At 50.7% G+C, this 19,826-nt stretch overlaps 1 protein-coding gene across 1 annotated transcript in view; it reads left to right on the forward strand.

Annotated features, from left to right (window-relative positions):
* Positions 1–7,022: 7,022 nt before the first annotated feature.
* The window catches only part of LOC144797818 (tetraspanin-3-like), a 104,095-nt gene continuing 91,291 nt past the window's right edge, over positions 7,023–19,826 (forward strand). Inside the window, exon 1 of the mRNA XM_078668616.1 lies at positions 7,023–7,235. Within this exon, the coding sequence (XP_078524742.1) occupies positions 7,173–7,235 (63 nt within the window). The 5' untranslated portion in view covers positions 7,023–7,172. The remainder of the gene's footprint in view (positions 7,236–19,826) is intronic.

A 19,826-nucleotide genomic window follows, 5' to 3' on the forward strand; every position in this document is an offset into this window, starting at 1 on the left:
AGAATGAGGGCTGTCAAACTCCAGATAGAGAGGGAGGAGGTAGCCCTGGCTCAAGCTAGACTTGCTTTAGCAAGGGAACAGAAAATATGTGGCTTAGATGCCACTGGTGGCAGCAATATTCCTAGAGAGAACCCCAGGTCCTATGATAGTAGAGACCTGACAAAGATTGTGCCCCCCTACAAGGAAGGGGATGACATCCACAAATGGATGACTGGAAAGAGCCTGCATGGTACAGCAGGTTCCTGAAGAACAGTGGGCTGCAATCTTATGGTACTCCTTTTCTGAGAAAGGGAGAGATAAGCTCTTCACTGTCAGACATGAGGATGCAAACAATTACAAAGTCCTGAAGAGTGTTCTGATAGATGGGTTTGGCTTAACCACTGAACAATACAGGTTAAGCTTCAGAGACACCCAGAAAACACAAACTCAGGACTGGACTGATTTTGTAGATTGTGCTACTAAGATTCTGGAGGGTTGGTTACCTGGCAGCAAAGTACATGACTTCACAGGATTGTATAATTTGATTACGAGGGAACAGAGCCTAAGTAATTGTCAGAACCAGCTCTTACACCAGCACCTGGTGGACTCAGATTTGACCTCTCCCCAAGAATTGGGAAAGAGGGCAGATAAATGGGTCAGAACCAGGATTAGGCCTAAGAATCAGGACAGTAACCAGAAGAAGGAGTCTACCAAGCCTCAAGAAAAGGGTCAGGATAAAAGTAAGGAAAAGACTTCCCCAGGGCCCCAAAACTCCAAGAATGGGGGTGGGTCCCAAGACACTTCTTCAACTCAGAAAAAGCCTTATTGTTATGCCTGTAAACAGGTTGGGCATTACAAAACAGACAACTGTTGTCCCAATAATGGCAATAAAGAGAATATACCTCCAAAGCCAGTTCCAACACCTCCTGTTACTGTCAGCAGTAATCCCCCAGGAAGTGGGAGCACACCCAGGAATCTGGGTGGGTTTACTTTTGGAGCACAGGTGGACCCTGGCCTATCCAGGTCCCCATCACCCAATAATCTTGTTTATGAGACTGGCATGGGGTTTGCCAACTTCTCTGATTGCCCAAATACCTTGAGCAAATATAGACAAGAACCCGTCATCAATGGTTTGAAAGTTGAAGCCTTTAGAGACACAGGGGCTAGCATCACCATGGTGGCTGACTGTATAGTCCCCTCTAAGCAACTTTTACCAGGTGCCACATACCAGGTAACAAACATTGATGGAATCCAAACAAATCATCCCATGGCAGTAGTAAGTCTCAGCTGGGGGGGGGGGGTGTCACTGGCCCAAAGAGAGTGGCAGTGTCATCAAACTTACCTGTAGACTGCCTACTTGGTAATGATTTAAAAATCTCAGCCTGGGCTGAGGTTGAACAAGAAACCCATTCTAGAATGGTAAACTCCAATGGAAAGGTTAGTGGGGCTGTAATGGCTACAGCCCCAACCCAAGATGTCCTTCCTGAAAAGGTTGGTAGGGCTGAGCAACTCTCTGCCCCATCTTTAGCAGAAGCTCTTCCTGAACAGAATAGCAAAGCTGTTATGATAACAGCAGAAACCCAAACTGAGTCCCCTCCTGAAAAGGTTGGTGGGGCTGTGATGGCCACAGCCCAAACTCAAACTGATATGTGTGTTGTGAAGCCTGAAATGATGGATAACTCCACACAAACTGAGAGCACAGAGGAGGACGAGAAAACTCCCCCTCACCAGACTTTAGGAATGGATCAGCCTCCTCAGGGAACTGATCTTACCCCTGATGAAAGAACTGCCCCAGAGGTGGTTGGGCCTAGCCTGACAGAGCCTCTGATGACAGTGGACCCTTCTCAGGTGGGACCCAGTCTGGAGCAGGTATCCTGCCCCTCTCTACCTTGCCTTAGTCAGTCCAGGGCCGCAGAGGACAAGAAGGACAGTGAGACCCAGAGGGCCCCCTGTTAAATAAAGCACCCCATCAACAGATTAGGGGCACCAAAACTAGTAGCCCTAGTGAGGTGAAAACTTTAAACACTCCTGAGGGAGCCCCCTTAAAAATAGTTAGGGACCTCCCACAGATGGATTCTGTTGGGCACAGCCAAACCTGGGACCCAAAGGGCCCAAACCTGAACTGTCCCTCCAGCAAGCCAAACAGAGGGACTCAGCCTCCAGCTTTAGGTAGCCAGAGGTTGACCCTGAGAGCACAGTGCAAGTCAGTTGAAGAAAGAAAGGCACACATGGTGGAAGGTAATTGGAGGAAGCTGAGCCCTAAATTAGTGGAGCCTCACTTCAATACTCCATATCCAAACCAGCCTTTAACTTTGCATAAACACACCCAAGTAGTGATTCCCTATGGTGGAGACCCTCTAATACCCCAAGGTTGAGGGACTGCTTAGTGGACCATGAGACAGGGGGTACCCATGCTAGTGCAGGTACTTCCTTATATGGCCACTCAAGCAATATAAGCTTACCTGGCCAAGGATAGCCTTATCTCCTTTCGTTTGGGGGGGGGGTTGTGTAGGAAGGTGGCTCCCTGACTATGGTTACCCTAGATTTTTTGCCTTGTGTTTAGCTGGTTTTCGACTTAGTTGGCCAGGTTCCCTGCTAATCAGGGCCCCAGGCTATCTGCTCTCTCTGTAAAATGAATTCCATGTACCCTAGGTACATACCACAATTGGAAATGGACTCCTTGTCAGCCCCTGTACTATGCACTATAGGTGCTCAGGGCATAGGTGCCACCAAGGCCTACCAGGGGCTGCAGTATATCTTTTGCCACCCCTGGCTGGTTCTTAAATTGACACAACTGGCTGATCACTCAGCTGGGGCAAGATGGTGTATTCACCTCTTGCTTAGATATAGTATACCTATATCTAAACCTATATCTGGACACATATAAACATGTGAGCCACTCCTATGGAAGGCCTTATCAATCCTGGAGGCAGAATGTGTGGTTTAATGTGAGATGGAACTCTAGCATGAGCTGAGCCTGTCTGCAGCTGTCGGGAACAACTCCCTAAGCTGTTCCGGGATAATGCCATACCATATACTATTAAGTGCATTATAATGCTCGCGGTTATATAGCAACTTTGGTTTGGCTTTATCAAAACATGTCGTGTAAGGTGTCATACGATTTGGAATACTATCCCCTCGCCAGTTCTGGTGACGGGGATAGCATTCCACCCCTCTAGAGGGAGAAGACATGTTACTTTACTGAAATGCGGTTGATTTTTAAAAGAGCCTCAGATCCACAAAATGGATGCTTCTGCCACTGACACGGGTCTGACCCCCTGCAGCTGACCAAAACTCAGCCAAGGGGGCCTGGACAAAGGGTTTCCTGTCGCAGGGAGGTGTCACACCCCCCCAGACAGGAGATAGTGGATTGTACCAGGGAGGTTTGAAAGAAACCAGACACTGCTTGGGGCGCACAAGGCTGCCCCTTGCATAATCCGGCCAAACCGGTTCTGGGGCACACCAGCCCCCGTCCCAGCGCGGCCTGGATCAAAGGAAAGGGGTGTACCTACCCCCTTCCTGGGTCCCACCCATAGGAGGGGACCTAGCAGGTAATCCAGCCCCCTAGATTGGTATAAGAATGGGAGCAGTGCCAATGCACTTCAGATTATCCTGATGAAACATAAGAAACGAAACTCTGGACCCTTCGACATCCTACTCAACATAGAAGACTGAAGAATCTCCCTTGTGGTCAAGGAGTGACCACCCTGTGCAAACAGGCACCATCCAGCACCTCGACATCTGCTTTGTTGCAGTTCCCGCCGGAACTCGAGCAACAGAGATCAACGAGATTAAGCTTGCCTGCCTTCTTACAGCCCGATCCACAGTCCCTGCAGAGCTGAGACCCGTGGAGGCGACCGGAAGCGTGGGGCACGCCATCTTGAAAAGACCACGAGACGCTGACCGTGCAGCCCACGAGTGACCCTTGAAGCTGTACACCGGGGGTTGAGAAGCCCCAACCCTGAGCCACTCTTGCACCAAAGTTCAGCCCTCCACACTCGACGAGTGCTGCGTGGGGTCCTTCTGCTTTCTTTGGCTCAACGCGTTGGCTAGTCACTTGCCAGCTGGCTTGTGGCCCCTGTGCCGGCGAAAACCTAAATACAACTTGTGATTCTGGTTGCTCCAGACTTACACCCGCTCCTCTGAAAAGGAGCCCCCACTCTGACCCTCCTGGTCCGAGTGAGAAGCAATCTTCCAGTTCCGCGTGGATTGCTCTTGCCAAGTGTTGTTTGCTCCAATCTTGAAGCCAACAGTGCCGACGGTGAAAGCCTTTGTGGGACAGCTCCTGACTCGCTCCTGGACGTCGCAGATGCCCCAGAGCCCACGTGACAGCGGAGAGAAGCTCCTCGACAACCACCTGATTGCGCCCAACATTGCCTGGTTCCGTCCTGGTTCCACCCTGGTCACTGCTGAGTGACCCAGACTCTGTCCCCTCTGCTTTCAGGTACTTTTCGACTCGAGTCCCCCCTTGGATCACACCGGACACTTCTCCTTCACATCGCCTGCAGCATCTTCAGCTTCAAGCACCCAGAACCTGCGTGACGAAACCCGACGCCACTTCGACCCTATGCACCCGCTTCCTGTGGGTGAGGTAAATTGCAACACCGGTGTTCCCACACTGGTACACACCTCTAGGGTCTGTGTCTAAAGTTTTGTCCTTCTAGGTTCATCTGAAGTACCCTAAAACTCTGTTTGTGTAACTTTTATGCACCATTGACTAACATTGGTGCATGCGTGTGCTTTAAGCACTGCACCCGAATCCCGCTGGCTTTTCCCGACTTCAGCATTGCTTGTCCCGACTGCTCCCAGCGATTCCCTAGGCCCTAGGCCTAACCACTGTTCGATTGGTATCTCTTATACCATTTTTTTAGTATATGGTCTGAGTGGCCCCCCGCCCTCATCCATAATTGTCCAACTTTGTATGTTATACTGTGATTTTGATTTAACGCTTGTGCCCCTTTGTTCATAAAGAGTACTGGGGATTATTTTAAGAATAAACACATATATTTTTATAATATATACTTGTGTGGTGTCCTTTCATTTGATATTACAGGACTGTGATTGGTAAAACAGCTCGCTTAACACGACCTCTTGAGGTAAGCCTTCAAGGCTGCTTAGTCTATGCTACCATTAAGATAGCTTGTCTACAAGGTTGACTTACAACCAGACACCATAAGGGTTAGTTTGGACTGATACAAGGTGGTTCCAGAATTGGAAACATCATATATCAGGCCAACTTCTCACAGTATTAAATGTATCATGAAAATTATGGTGCGTTAAACGCCAAAATCTGCAATTTATTCCCCACCAACCCGTAATAGGTGATTTTTTTCACACTCAATAAATTACGTACCCTCTGGTATCATTATTTTTCAGTTGGGTTCAATAACAGCTAAAGTCATAATCGGAGGCAAAGACAGTAAAGGGGACTCAAGAGGGATGTAAAAGCCCTTCTTATGATGACGTGACACGGGGGCACATTGCCTACTCATTCCCCCGTCTATTTTTATTGGGACTTGGTTCCTGTAGTATCCTGCAGGCCCGGACTGGCCATAGCGGGCACCGGGCAATCCCCCGGTGCGCCACACGGGTGGGGGCCGGTTTTGGGGCCCTGGGGGCCGTTTTTGTTACAGGGCCGTTTTTGCAGCATAGCTGCAAAATCGGCCCTGTAACAAAATCGGCCGAAAACCGGCCCCGGCAAAGTGCTCGGCAGGCCCCCCTTCCCCCCCTCCGAGTGGGGAGGGGCGGCCGAGCACTTTGCCAGGGCCGGTTGTGGTTCCCAGTCCGGCCCTGGTATCCTGCTGGACACGTTCTAGTGGTCCACCCACACTGTACACCCACCCATCACAAGTGTCACCGGTCAGGCGACCCTGCTAATAAAAGGGGGCCGGCGCACGTGCCCTGGGCCAGTTACCAATACCCGAACACTGTGTCGGTGAGCCATTATTGCTCAGCATGTGGGCCTAGGGCCCAATACATAACAGTCCCTACATCTGGTTAGTTGGTGGGTAAAAAGAATAAATAAGTTGCTTCTTTGTAGCCATGGTGCGTTTCTTCATCCCAGGCTCTTTCCCTGGCTATCGTGAGTGTGAGGAAGGCACCTGCACCTTGAATGACCTGGTTCCTAGGTCTAGAAAGAAGCAGAAGCAGCTTCCACTCCCCACGTTCCCTCCCCCTCACGACCCTGCCGACCTTCAGTCACTTCTCTTTTGCAGGACTGCCTTATCTCTTTCTCCCCCCTCAGGTCCCCCTCTCTCCTCTCACCAATCTCAGCCTCCGACTCTTCTCCCCCACCTACTGCTCTCTACTCCTTTTGATTTTTTTTTCAATTTCCCCGTTAACTCTGTAAATATGTGATATATACTTGTCCAGCCTAATCGCTAGTAAAATGTAATCCTGAGCAAATCTACTATTTGTATATATACGTATATAGAGATAACTCTAACCACTAGTGTATGTAGTAGACCCTTGTACTCACTACCATTCCTATGTGACTCTTAGAGTTTATCCATTTGTATCTCTTCCTTGAGTGACTTTACAACTTGTACATTTGCAATTTTCTCTGTTTGTATCTCTTCCTTGAGTGACTTTACAACTTGTACATTTGCAATTTTCTCTGTTTGTATCTCTTCCTTGAGTGACTTTACAACTTGTAAATTTGCAATTTTTTCTGTTTGTATCTTTTATGTAAGTCGTGTATTCCTAAATCCTTATGTATCGCAACTGGTTCTTTTGTAAAGCGTTCTGACACCTTCGGGTAATGTTTGCGCTATATAAAATCGCATTAAATAAATGTTTTTTTTTTTTTTAATGCACAGTCAGTGGCCCAGCCATGGCGTTATTGGCCCTGGTGCAAGGAGGGAAATGTACCCACGGCCGTCGTTTGACCTGTGATATGCAGCAATAACCAGGCCTCTGGGCGCCGGTGCCACTGCGCCCGCTGCACCGACGGAGGCTACAGCACTCTAGATTCAACCCACCTGGAGCCGCTCGACGCCACGGGCCTCGGCTGCCTCTTTAAAGGGCGGGCCGGGCCTGGGAGCGGATCCTGAAACCGAAAGCAGTGCGAGGAGGACGGGGAGGAGCAGGGAGTGCGCCGGGCTCGGGAGGGAAGCGCCACCGGAGGGTTCAGGGAGCCCCATCGAAGCATCTCCGGGGCTCGGACAGAAGGACCCGCCGGAGGGACCCCAGCCATGGTGGACCGGCCGGGGCGCGGCTGCCTCTGCCTGCTTAAGACCGTCAGCCTCCTGTTCTGGGTGAGGTGCAGCGACGCCCTGTCTCCAGGGGGGTATCTTTCAGGGGGGAGGGGCGACCCTTGCCCCGCCACCAGCACGTATGTTCACAATTCTGCCACCCAGCGGGTCACTTGCCTCCGACCCTATTCGGCCCACTACCCTGCTTGCCACCCTGCCCACCACCGCCCCCTCTCACCTGCCCTGCTTACAACGTTCCTTTCTCATCTGCCCTGCTCACCATCGTTTTATATCACCTGTTCCTCCGGCAACCTGCCCTGCTTACAGCATTTTGCCCCTCTCACCTGCCCCGCTTACATGTTGACCCTTTCAACTGCCCTGCTTAACCACCTTACCTGCCCTGCTTATTACAACAATCGGCCCCGCTCCACTGCCCTGCTTCCAATAACCTCCGCTTACCTGTCCTTACAACACCCTACCCCTCTGTCCTGCTGATAGCAACCTTCTCTCGCCTGCTCTGCTTGCAACCACCTCCCCTGCCTACAATCACCTCCTTTCACCTCTCCTGCCTACAACTACCTACTCTGCGTATAACCACCTCCTCTCACCTGCCCTGCTTACAACAATCGGCCCCTCTGCCCTGCTGATAGCCGCCTTCTCTCGCCTGCCCTCCTTACAAACGGTCTCTCGCCTGCCCTGCTTACAACCCCCCATCTCTCACCTGCCCTGCTTACAAACGGCCCGTCTCCTCTGCCGACACCCCCCTCCTCGGGATGGCGCAGCCCTGCTTCCCAGCCAACGGCCCTTGCGCCCCACCCTCTCCGCATCACTCAGAGGCGCAGCGACCACCCGTGCAACAGGTGCAGTGGCACCGGGCCCCAAGGGGCGCAGTAAACCCTGATAAAGGCTCATTTTACTCCCGCCTCAGCAGTGACCGGGCCCGTTTTCCATGTTTGCACCAGAGCCCGGGGCATCCTTTCTACGGTACTTACCTGCACCAAGACATTACCAGACTCCCCTCGCCTCCAAAGTGGACACCCCAAAAATGACCCCCCCCCCCCCTTAAGCCAACTAGTGCGCGTCGTGTCTCGACGTCACACGGTGCTAGCGGGCAAGTAATGCCCTTGGTGGCAGGTAGGATACTTTTAAAGCTGCACTGAACGAACGAGCACATTTGTTTTAAATTAAAAAAAAAGTGTGAAACTTTAAGTTTGCACCCGTGTTAAACACGTTGAAAAAGACCTTTAATCTATAGGATAGGTAGACAGACAGGCTTTCCACACAAGCTGACGATGTTTAAAAAGTGTTCTCCTTACACTGTTCAGGATAACCCGTGTACATTAAAAAAAACAAAAAACTTTTTAACGCCATACGTGCAGGTTTTGTCTTGTACACGTTTCGCCTGCCTGCTCCTCTGTATTGAAAGGCGCGGTTCTTGTCTCCTTCACACCACACTCCGGTTCAACAATTCTGGTTCGGCTTTTATTCTTGCCAAGCACCTGCCGGCGGCAATCTTCCCCAACGAGGTGTATTTTTAGTAAACGAGTAACCGCGCACATTCACTGTGTAAGCACGAACAGGTCGCAGGGCATGGCCCTGGCAAAGTTATATGTTATAAGGGGGGGCTGGTGACAACCGAATTTTATGTAAACGCGACCATTGCGCACACGTCACCATAATGAGGGGGGGGAAACATCATTGTCCCATTGTCAACATTTTTAAGTAATCTCGTGTTGCTGTTTTTTTTCTTTTACTAGGTTTTTAAGCTAAAAATACTTTTTTTCCCTTATAACCATGTGCAAACATATCACTGCCCGTTTGCGTTTTGCCTCAGCTGTTCTAATACCTTTTTGTAACTTTTAATTTGTTTGAGCTAGAAATTCACTTTTTTGGTAAACTCTGCAGATAAGAGCGCCGATGGTTTAATATGTGGCAAATGTGTCAAACCCATAATTATGTGGAAAATGCAGCAACTAAAAAATCGATTCATTCCAGTGGTTCTGCAAATGGGAACGGCCACTGGAATTGTGCGGCAAAAGAGGACCAAATAATACTGTAGGGTTTACATAATTATGAGACAAGAAAATGGATATTACATGCAGTATGATGCTGCAAATTCTGTGATAGTTTAAGCTAATTATTTGGCAATTTTTACAATTGTTAACTATCTAGAAAACTGCTTCACCTTATAGTAGAAGTTTAACACACAAATGCATCAAATTGCAACTAAAAGGTGCACAGTCAACCTTTGTGCACCTCTTTGCACAGCAACAAGCGTCGCTCTATTTTTAACTTTTGATCCGTTTGAGCTAGAAACGATATATTTTTTTTGTTAAATTATGCAGCAGATGATGGATTATGTGGCAAAACTCACAATTGCACAAAACACTGCAGAATTGCATGTGGGTTGACAAGCCAGCAAACGACAAATGTGCAGAGTGTAGTCGTATAGCCACACGTACATGAATCGTAAAACCACAGTCAGTATGTCCCTTGCCCCACTCAGAAGTTAACAACCTCTGGAAAGGGCAATAGTCGCTGTGACCCCCTATAGGGCTATAGATGCTTCACCCTTAACCTCCCAAAATAGAGCAGCCCGTTTGTCTGGCTGTCTTTCCCCTCATCTTACACTCGGTGAACTAGAAGACTAGAAGCAGTACTTTGGATCAGCCAATCAGAATTCAAGCTACAACCTCGGCATTCTTTGCCACGTGCTAAGATTGACTCTTGGCCTAGCTGTTGTGTTCTCCGTAAGCGAGATTTGTGCTTTGAGAGGGAAGCAGAAACTGCTGTGATTAGCTGGGACAGGTTATCTTTTCCACAAAGAGCTCTATGGTGATATGCAAAAGTTCCAGAACTGGCAGTTTATTGATCACCAGATGATGGGTTATGTTATGTGGCAAACCATTAATTCAGAAAACGCCACCGAGGCAAAATCCCACCATTCAACCGGCCCTGCTTTTGCTCCTATGCAGTCTGTGTGCAGGGCTCAGCAGGATCCGCGCCTCCACCGTGCTTGCTCTCGGGCCGGTTCACTGCGGGTCACTTCCCGGGTTGTGCAATCTCCAGAGAGTGCTATGCTTGCGGCGGTCACGTGACCTGCACGTGACGGTGACTCACGCCGGCTGCCCTGAGCAGACCGTCACGCGCACAGGCCTTGGGTCAGGATGTGCGTCTACCTGCTCTAGGTGTGTGTATATTACACACCACCATCATGGGTACACAGTCGCAGAGGGGCCTGTGCTTGGTGCCTAAAGCTGCAGCTTTTCAAAGCAGGCCGTCCAGGGCCCTCTGAGGGAAGGGCAGGGCTTTAAGCGGGATGAAAAAACTGGGGGTCTCAAGGGGGCGTGGCCAATGTAATTAAGGGCGTGGCTTAAAACTTGTAAGCTAAAAGTTTGTGCTTAGCATAGTGTGCCGCCCGACCTGGTATTTTGTTGTTTCTGTCCTAGCATCCAGATATATGATACAACAAGACAACAAGTAACATCATACTAACAAGAAGTCAGGACTATTGGTTTTGTCAATGGTGGTTAGTTGCATAAGATAAATAAGCAGCAACTGTGGCTTGTATATAATATTGAAAAAGCTTCCACCTAAAGCTCTGGTGACACCATACAATGTTGTTGCTTCTTAGTTCCGAAAAGAGAAGAGAAATTCAGAGAGAAAACGACTCTCGTTAAAGGATCTCTTCCCCCTATAACGCTCGGAAAAAATGGACCTCCTGTGCCAGGGCACAAAACAGAGCCCGATAGAGACCCGTTTCGAGGCCCCCTTTAAAAAACTGCCGGTGCTCAGACCCGGTGAGACCCGGCCCACTTAAAGCCCTGGGGAAGGGTTTAGCGTGCAATGGAACCCTCCCAAGAGTGGTCAGGGACAGGGTGTCCTGTGTGCAACCGACATGGCCTGGTATTGCCGAGTCCCCTCTCATGGGGTCAATTGTCGACCATTATAGTTGACCGCCTATCTGCCCCCCTCATCTGCTGCTGACCTGGAGGTCCTGCCCTGTTTGCTACCCCTAACATCCAGGCTAGCACATTCTTCATGAAAAAAATCCTTGCCCAGTTTGGAAAGGTGCACCCTTTCCTGCAGAAAAAAACCCGGTGGACGAGGCTGAGTCGACCAGACGACGGCTAGCTTTCCTCCTGCGGGACAGGACATGGAATCTGCAGAGAAGTGAAACAAGATCAACATTAGTAATGAGACTTAAAGTAAATGCAGCCGCACATATCGCTTTTAGCAGTCCGAAGACCTCCGCCCTATTCTTTGAATATCCTGTCCCATCAGACCCCGAGCTGTGGCTTCAGTAGCTGCCCCAATCCCATCCAGGCCGGCCTCCCCCAGTGCCAATGTCTGGATCCTCCCAAACTGAAACCTTATGAGGAGTCCCATCCTGGTGGATCATCAATAGCGCCCGTGGCCATCAAGCCATGAACGCCTCCAAGTTGCCCACCAGACAGCCCAAGCTCCCTAGAGCTTTGTGCAAGATAACGTGATTCTCTCTCCCCCTGCCCCTCCGATCCATTCCCCCCCCCCCCTCTCCGATCCATTTTTGATCTGGGGATTGATAGGGATACTGACCCTGCCTGTAGGTGGACATGGGCAAATTGCATCCCACCATGCCATCGTTTTTATTACGTGCCACTAATTCCCCAACTCTGAAAGCGCCATAAAAGGCAAGGGAAAAGGCAGACCTGAACAGGTGGACCTCACTGATGGATCTACATACTTTCCCCAATGCCCCCATGAGGACTGAGAGCACTTCAATGCTAATCGGATGTCTAATGTCCGGCTGGGCACCTTACAGGCGTTGCCACCCCTTAGCACTCTTTGAACCAAGAAAGATCCCGTGGGATTCCTATGCCCCAGTATCTTTGCTAAAAAGGCTATTGCTGTCATGTGGCGCTTTGCGCATGCAACAGAACGCCCACTGTCCCTCAATTCCCTTATGAATGAGATGACGGATGCCTTTCCCAGCCCTCCCCTAGAAATGTGCAGTAGGCGGTAATGGCCCCCTCATAGGCCCGCCTAGTCCTTGGTGCTAGGCTAGCTGCTACGAGGTCTGGTAGGTTGGGGCACCATCAGCCACGTGGTTGACTATTCCTGGGACATGCCTAGCCCTAAACAACACATTTGATCTCGTACAATGCAGCACAATTTCTTTCAGCAAGCAAAGCATCATCTTACACTTGCTGATTGAGGCATTCTACTACCGCCATGTTGTCTGACCAGAAAACCATAGACGGATTGCGCAACTGGTGTGGCCAAATGGTCAAGGCCACCAAAATGGGCAAGAGTTCCAGAAATGAAATGTTGTTTGTTACACCGGTGTCAACCCACCACGTGGGCCAATGTTGCGCTGCCCATTGCGAACCCAGAATGGCACCAAAATCCTCACTCCCTGCAGTGTTTGTCATGAGGCCAAGTTCTGGACTGGGCCGGGCTGGGCCACATTACTGCGCAATTGAAATCTTGCAGGAATGCCATCCAAATCCGCATATCCTGCTTAACCTCGCTGGACAACTGTGTGTGGTGAAGTTTTTCTTTCAGCCCTGACGTTACCTGTGCGATGGAACGTGGAAAGGGGCGGGCCATAGGGATGATTCTTAAAGCAAAGTTAAGCATTCCCACTGCCTTCTGTAGCAGATGCAAAGTGAACTTTTCTCTGCGCAAACAGTCTGCTAATGCTTGTGTGAAATATTCTACCTTACTCAATGGCAATCGTGACACGCTCTCAACAGTATCTAACTCTATGCCCAGGAACTCAATTTTGTGGCCGGCCCAACTGTCTTTCCTTGTGCCAGCGGAACCCCAAAATACCTAATGCGTGGGCAGAATGCTTCTAAAGCCCTGCCACACTCCTGTGAGTGGCGCCCACAACAACAAGAAATCATCCAAGTAGTGCAATACCCAATGGTGCCCCATCACCTGCCTGAAACCGACTCCAGAAAAGAGCTGAATTTCTCAAATAAGAGCAGGAGACCGAGCACCCTATTGGCATGCACTTGTCCATGTAGAACTTCCACTCTAACCGGAACCCCGAAAGATGGAAATTCTGTGGATGGACTGGTAGCAAACCTAAGGCAGATTCTATGTCAGATTTTGCTACCAAAGTGCCTGGGCAGGGCTGGCTCTAGGCTCACGGAGGCCCTGAGCAGGGAGTGTAGGTAGGGGGCCAGAGGCCGCCAAATCCCTGCCAGGGGCCGCCACGCAAATATGTATCTAAGTATATATATTGGCGTGGCGGCCCGTGGGGTTTGGCGGCCCTGTGCAGGTGCACAGCTTGCACATGCATTAGGCCGGCCCTGGCCTGGGCCAAGCGACTGTAGTATTGCAATCGCCTGATCCAAATTATGGATATTTCATAGAACACAAAGCCCCATCAGTAGCATCATTCAATGAAAGCCCCTTCAGTAGCATCATTCAATGATTGACCCCTGGGAGCAGACAATTTATGGATCAATCGGAACTACCCTGGGTCCTTTTTGGGTAGTACACCCAGAGGTGAGCCGACAAAATTATTATCCGGGATTGAGCGTCGTCGGGAGCAGCCAAGCAAGGAAGAAATCGAATACATTTTGAAAAGTCAAGCTCCCCTTTTGACCCTACCTGGCTGCCCCAACCACCGCACAGGCGACCCCCCCCCAGTGGCGGCCTCCTGGCCAATCACGACCTCACTGATTACCCGTGAAATTCAAAACTGCAGCGCTCAACATTGGCGCTGCCCGGATCTGGCCCGCACCTGTCCTGAGGGCCCACCATCAGTTGGCGCTGCCCTCCAAGAGCAGACGGGGTGCCCTGTGTGCACTGGAGTCCTCTCCAGCATGGGCAGAGCTTGTGCTTGCAATGGATCTGTCTCAAGAATAAACTAGGTGTGATGTGTGCAATTGATCTGTCGCAAGAGTGGGCTGGGTTTTGTGCCGGAAAGGGGATTGTCCAAGAGTGAACAGTGTTTGGTAGTGCAACCCATTCCAAGCCCTACCCAGGAGTCCTGGAGTACGATCCCAGGAGCACCACCATTTCAGTGGTGGACGAGGTTTGGTTTATGCAGTGGATCCCTCCACAGCCTAGATGGGGTCTGGTGTTTGCCAGGGATCTGTCCAGGTTTAAAGAGTGCAATTGATCCATCGCAAGAGTAGACTGGCCTTATGTATGCAACAGATTCCTTAAGAGTGGACTAAGATTGGTGTGTAGCAGATTCCTCCCAAGCAAAGATAGCATTTGGTGTTTGCAATGGATCTCCCTGATCGTTATTATAGAATCCATTACTGTAGAGAGGTGCCCAGAGAAAGCCATCTCCCCGACCTTAGGAAAGATGAATATATTTAAGTAGACTGAAGCTGGGGACATACGCAATTTTATATGATGCTCTACCGTCATTGCCCCTGCAGCCTAACTCACTCTCTGGATTATGGTTCTAGATTAGATCTTCTTGCTTACCTCCTAGCTCCCCTGAAATACGGAGCAGATGGATCTCAAAATGAGGCTTAACACAGACTTAAGAACTTCTGTGAGGGCAAATCCTCAAATACCTTTAAATGTTCACACGAGAAGCGTGCAAGCCTTCATACTTTTGAAAATTATGTTGGAAGTTCTCAGCTGGGTGCAAAATCTGAAGTGGCCCGAACTCCTGCACAATTGAGCCTCGTCTACGCCCATCCAGGTGGGTTTTATGGTTATGACCTTCCTTGTTGGGGAATTTGTGGAATCTTGGTTCCAATAGCTTCTTTCCATCCATCTATCTTTCTAACCATTAACCGTACAGAGCAGACTGCCTTGGACCAATTGCAGACCCCCCCAGGATATTGCGGCATAGATATGAAAATTTAGCGGCACAAAAATGGAAATTTAGCGGCACAAAAATGGAAATTTTGCGGCATTATTGCGGCACTTTATTTTACTTGTAATCATTCCTTCTCAGCCCTAAATTATTGGAACTGTTTTAGCAGCGTATTCCAATTTGAAACAGGCATGTTTAACATGTCTGAGAGTTTTTTGCCTTATTCTCGTTTGTGGTAACACTCTGGATCATAGGTTAAGCCAAGCACAATATCCCAGGGTTGCTAGTCATCCTGTTTTCTGTGGCACTGTGCTGACTTGGGGCTAGCGGTCCAAGCCCCAGGGGGAAAGATGTCCTGTGGACGCTTGTTGCACGTAGAGCACGTCTGCAGACTCCTTGGAGGAAAGCCTGGCATCGGACGTAGGTGATTGAGGGTGGAAGTGGGGCAGATGGAAGGGACCCTGGACTTGGGAATGAAGGGCCGACCTATGGACGACTGGTGCATGCAGAGCACATGTAAATGCTCCTCAGAAGGCAGCCTGGCGTCTGGCATGGGTGATTGAGGGTGGACGTGCATGATTCTCAAGTCTCATTTAAAAATGGGACGCCCAAAAAACAAATACAATAGAACATACAAAAAGATTGGCAGCCACCTTTGGAAAAAGTCTAATAACCCTATTGAACAGGATTAATATTACAATTTGAGGGGGAGGAGCTTGGCGGGCATCCATGATGGCCGCGTGAGCACAGCGCTCTCCGGACCCCCGCCACTCCCGGCATGATATCCTGACTATATCCTGATTAATTACGAGGACTCTTGTAGAGGAACCTGGACTGATCCTAATGCTGTTTTTGGATTGCGAATTGGACCAGGGGCACGGACGCTACGTCGACTCAAACTTTCGGGGCCCGCCCGGGTGGTGCGCCCGGGCCTTGGTGAGGCTCTGTTGCCGTGTCTGAGTTGAACAACAGCGGCAGGGAGATTCGACTTGGGGGTCCCCCTCTTAACTTTCGGTTTCGATTCTGCTTCAGACTGCGTCTTCCAGCGGAGGTGTCTGGCCGGTGCTGAGTCCAGCGGCGCGAGGTGGCAGTTGCACCTTTTGCCTGCTTTGTGCCCTTCCAGGCCGGTTCACACCTCAATGTGCCCTCGTTGTTGACTTTTGGCTCCGACGCCCTGTCCTCATTTTCACCAGGTCGCGCGGGTCCCTCGGGGACGTGGTCTCCACCATGACTGGCAGAGGGAACCAGGAGAGGCGAAAGACCAAGACGCCCCTTCGCGGGGGCCCGGTCCAGTCTAACGTCATGGACCGGTACACGCAATCGAAAGGGTCCCCTGGAGCCGCCTTGCCTGGCCCGAGTGCGGTTGGACACCCTTCGGAGGCTTCTGCGGAGCCGTCCCTGCAGGACATCATGGGTGCCATTTCTGGCATGAGGGAAACCATCGGTCAACAATATGAAGCTATGGCCCACAAAATTGATACTGTGGCTATTGATGTGAACTTGATTCGGGCTGACTTATCTAAAACCAATGAGAAGGTGAAGTAATTGGACCTCAAGTCATCTAGTCTCACGGCCGACGTCTCGGAGATACAGACGGAGATCGGCAACCTCAGAAAGGTGAATGATTTCATGACTCAGCGCTTGGAGGATTTTGAAAACAGAGCACGGCGCTGTAATGTGCGTGTGGTTGGTGTTCCGGAAAATCCCGAACCGCATTCTGTTGATCTCCTGGTTGAGGACTTGATACAAAACTACCTTTCTCCATCAGGCTTGAGCAAATTCTTTGCGGTGGAACGTGCCCATCGAGTTCCGGGTGGCCAGGGCAAGCCGGGCGCCCCGCCGAGGCCCATTGTTGCAAAACTCTTTCACTATAAGGACCAAGACGCTATCCTGCAGGCCTCGCGAGTTAAGGGCCCGGTGGCCTTCGAAAATGCCACGGTGAACTTCTACCCGGACTTCTCACAGCTTGTGCAGAGACAGCGTATGGGCTTCCGTGGAGTAAAGAAACGTCTTCGGGACTTGGGACTGCGTTACGCCATGCTTTTTCCTACCAGGCTGCGAGTTGAGTACAATGAACGAACCCTTTTCTTTGATCGGCCTGATTCGGTAAATGACTGGCTGGACTCTCTGCCGGACCGGCCCCACTTGAATGAGCCCGCCGAGCACCCGGGTGGTGCCGAGGGTGGCGTAGAAAGTTGACTTTCTTGTTTGGTCCCCTGTCTCCGTACCATGTGATTTCTTCCTGGGTTCTATACTTGAGTGCCTCTATTTTCTGTGTTTTCTCTTCTTCCTTATTTCTGTCGGGGTGGCGGGTGGGACAGGGGCCTTTTCCTCCTCCGGGGGGTTTTCGGGCGACAGGCACACTGCATGTTGGGGTGGCTTTTTTGCTTACTGCAGGGGTGCAGGGTGGGGGGTGTTTTCTTGGATGTTGGGGGGTGGGTTGGTGGGGTGTTTGAGGTTTGTGTTTTGTTTTTTCAAGGCGACTCTATCTTGCTAATGGAATTTTCAATGTCATGCTCTTTGGGGGATGGTTCCTGCATCGCTTGGGGGGTAGTGGGTTGAGGTTTATTTCGTGGAACGTCAATGGTCTGGGGGATCGTATAAAACGGGGGGTGGTGTTGCGATGCCTGCGACGTCTGTCTCCCGATATTGTTTTTCTGCAGGAGACGCATTTGGTGGGTAATACTTGTAAGGCCATGAATAGGTGGGGCTATCGTCTTGTGGCGCACTCGGGGTTTACCACGGGTTCCAGGGGGGTGGGTATCCTTGTCCGGGCCTCCCTTCCCCTGGCGATAGATGAGGTGATCCTCGATGATAGGGGGCGTTACGCCGTCCTCATGGGACGATATGAGGGCCGGACCCTGTCTCTGTTCACCGTCTATGTGCCCCCCGGCCTGCAGACCTCCACCTTCTCCGATTTGGGCCGAGTGCTGTTGGGACTCCCTGATGGTGCTCTTTTCATGGCTGGTGACTTCAACTCCTGTTCTCTCCGGTCTGAGTGATCGTTACCCTCCGAGGGATACTCCTTCGGCCCAATTGTGGCTGGGTGGCTTTTTGGATACTTTTGGTTTGGTGGACTGTTGGAGACTTATGCCCCCCCCCTCAGCTTCAATATACTTTCCATTCTGGGGCCCATGGGAGTCTGTCTAGACTGGATTACTTCCTCATGCCAGCGGCACAGTCTTCGGCTGTTCGGGAGATTAGACACCTTCCCCGGGGCATCTCGGACCATTCTCCGCTCTGGCTTTGCTTTGATGTGGGGGTGGAGGCGGCGGGCCGGGTGGCTCCTATCAACCCTTGGTACCTGACCTCCCCTGGGACCCGTGGCCTATTGATTAAGTCCCTGGATAACTATTTTCTAGACAACGAGGGGTCTGTCTCCTCTGCGGTGTCCCTATGGGAGGCTTTTAAGACGGTGATTCGCGGGCAGGCCCTGTCTCTCATTGCTGAAACCAAGAAGGCGAGGAACCGGGAGGTGGTGGATCTTGAGATGGAAATACTTGAGATGGAGGCTGACTTGGAATCGACTGTTACTCATGACAAACTCCATGCCCTGGGTCTGAAGCAGTTTGCCTATAAGTCTCTGGTCACGGATGCGGCTAAAATGATGTTTAGAGAGCAACAGGGTCGGTTGTATGATGTTGGGGACAAAGCGGGTAAATTGCTTGCCTGGTTGGATAAGAAGGAGAGGGCGAATCAAGTAGTGCCTGTGATCCAGACTTTGAATGGTGTGAGAGTGACGGACCCAGTTGAAATAGTGGAATGTTTTGCGGACTATTTTCGTTCGGTTTACTCCCCAGTGTCGGAACGTGATGCAGACGACTCTCGCCTCTTGCTGCGCGACATAGCTTTGCCCTGCCTCTCTGATTTGGAACGGGTCTCTATGGAGGCCCCGTTCTCTACAGACGAAATAGCGACTGCGATTCCTCTCTCCGTTCGGGCAAGGCTTTGGGCCCGAACGGATTGCCAATTGAGTTGTACAAACTGCGTCCTGATAAGATTGCACCCTATCTTCGTACCATGTTTTCAGAGTCCCTTGAGCGGGGTGCTCTCCCTTACGACCAGCGCCTGGCTACGATCGTTGTAATTCCTAAAGATGGTAAGCCCCGTGATCTTTGTTCGTCCTATAGGCCCATCTCCCTGTTAAATGTTGAGCCCAAGGTTCTAGCCAAGCTCTTGGCTACCTGCCTCCTAACGGTCATTAGTGACTTGATTCATCCGGACCAATCCGGATTTATCCCGCACCGTAACACAGCTCTTAATCTGCGTCGCCTCCACGGAGCCATTGCGAGGGCGGGGCTTCTGACGGAGCCGGCCATTTTGGCTTCATTGGACGCCTTGATGGCCTTTGATACGATAGAGTGGCCCTACCTTTGGGCAGCTCTTGAGAAGTTTGGTTTTGGCCCGGGGTTTATCGGATGGGTGAAGCTGCTGTACACTGACCCCCTGGCGCAGGTTGTGGTTAACGGTCGAGTTTCTGCTCCCTTTTCTCTCGGTAGGGGGACCAGACAGGGGTGCCCCTTGTCTCCACTGCTTTTTGCTCTCGCGTTAGAGCCGCTGGCTGCGTGGCTTCGCTGGGAGCCTTCTCTCAAGGGTATACGTTGGTCCCCAGACTTTGAAGACCGTGTTTCGCTTTACGCGGACGACATTCTTCTTTACCTTACTTCCCCGCGTAAATCTTTAAATGTCTTATTCGACGTTCTCCCCTCGTTTGGCAAAAACTCTGGTTTGATTATTAATTGGGCTAAATCCTGCATCTATGTTATTTCGGGTGATCTGCCCCCGTTGCCAAATAGATTTCCCATCCAGGTTGTTCAATCTGGCTTCAAATATCTGGGGATTTTTATTACACGGGATTCATCGCTCCGGTTTGAACG

This window comes from Lissotriton helveticus, chromosome 12 (genome assembly GCF_964261635.1).
Source record: "Lissotriton helveticus chromosome 12, aLisHel1.1, whole genome shotgun sequence".
Lineage (NCBI taxonomy): Eukaryota > Metazoa > Chordata > Amphibia > Caudata > Salamandridae > Lissotriton > Lissotriton helveticus.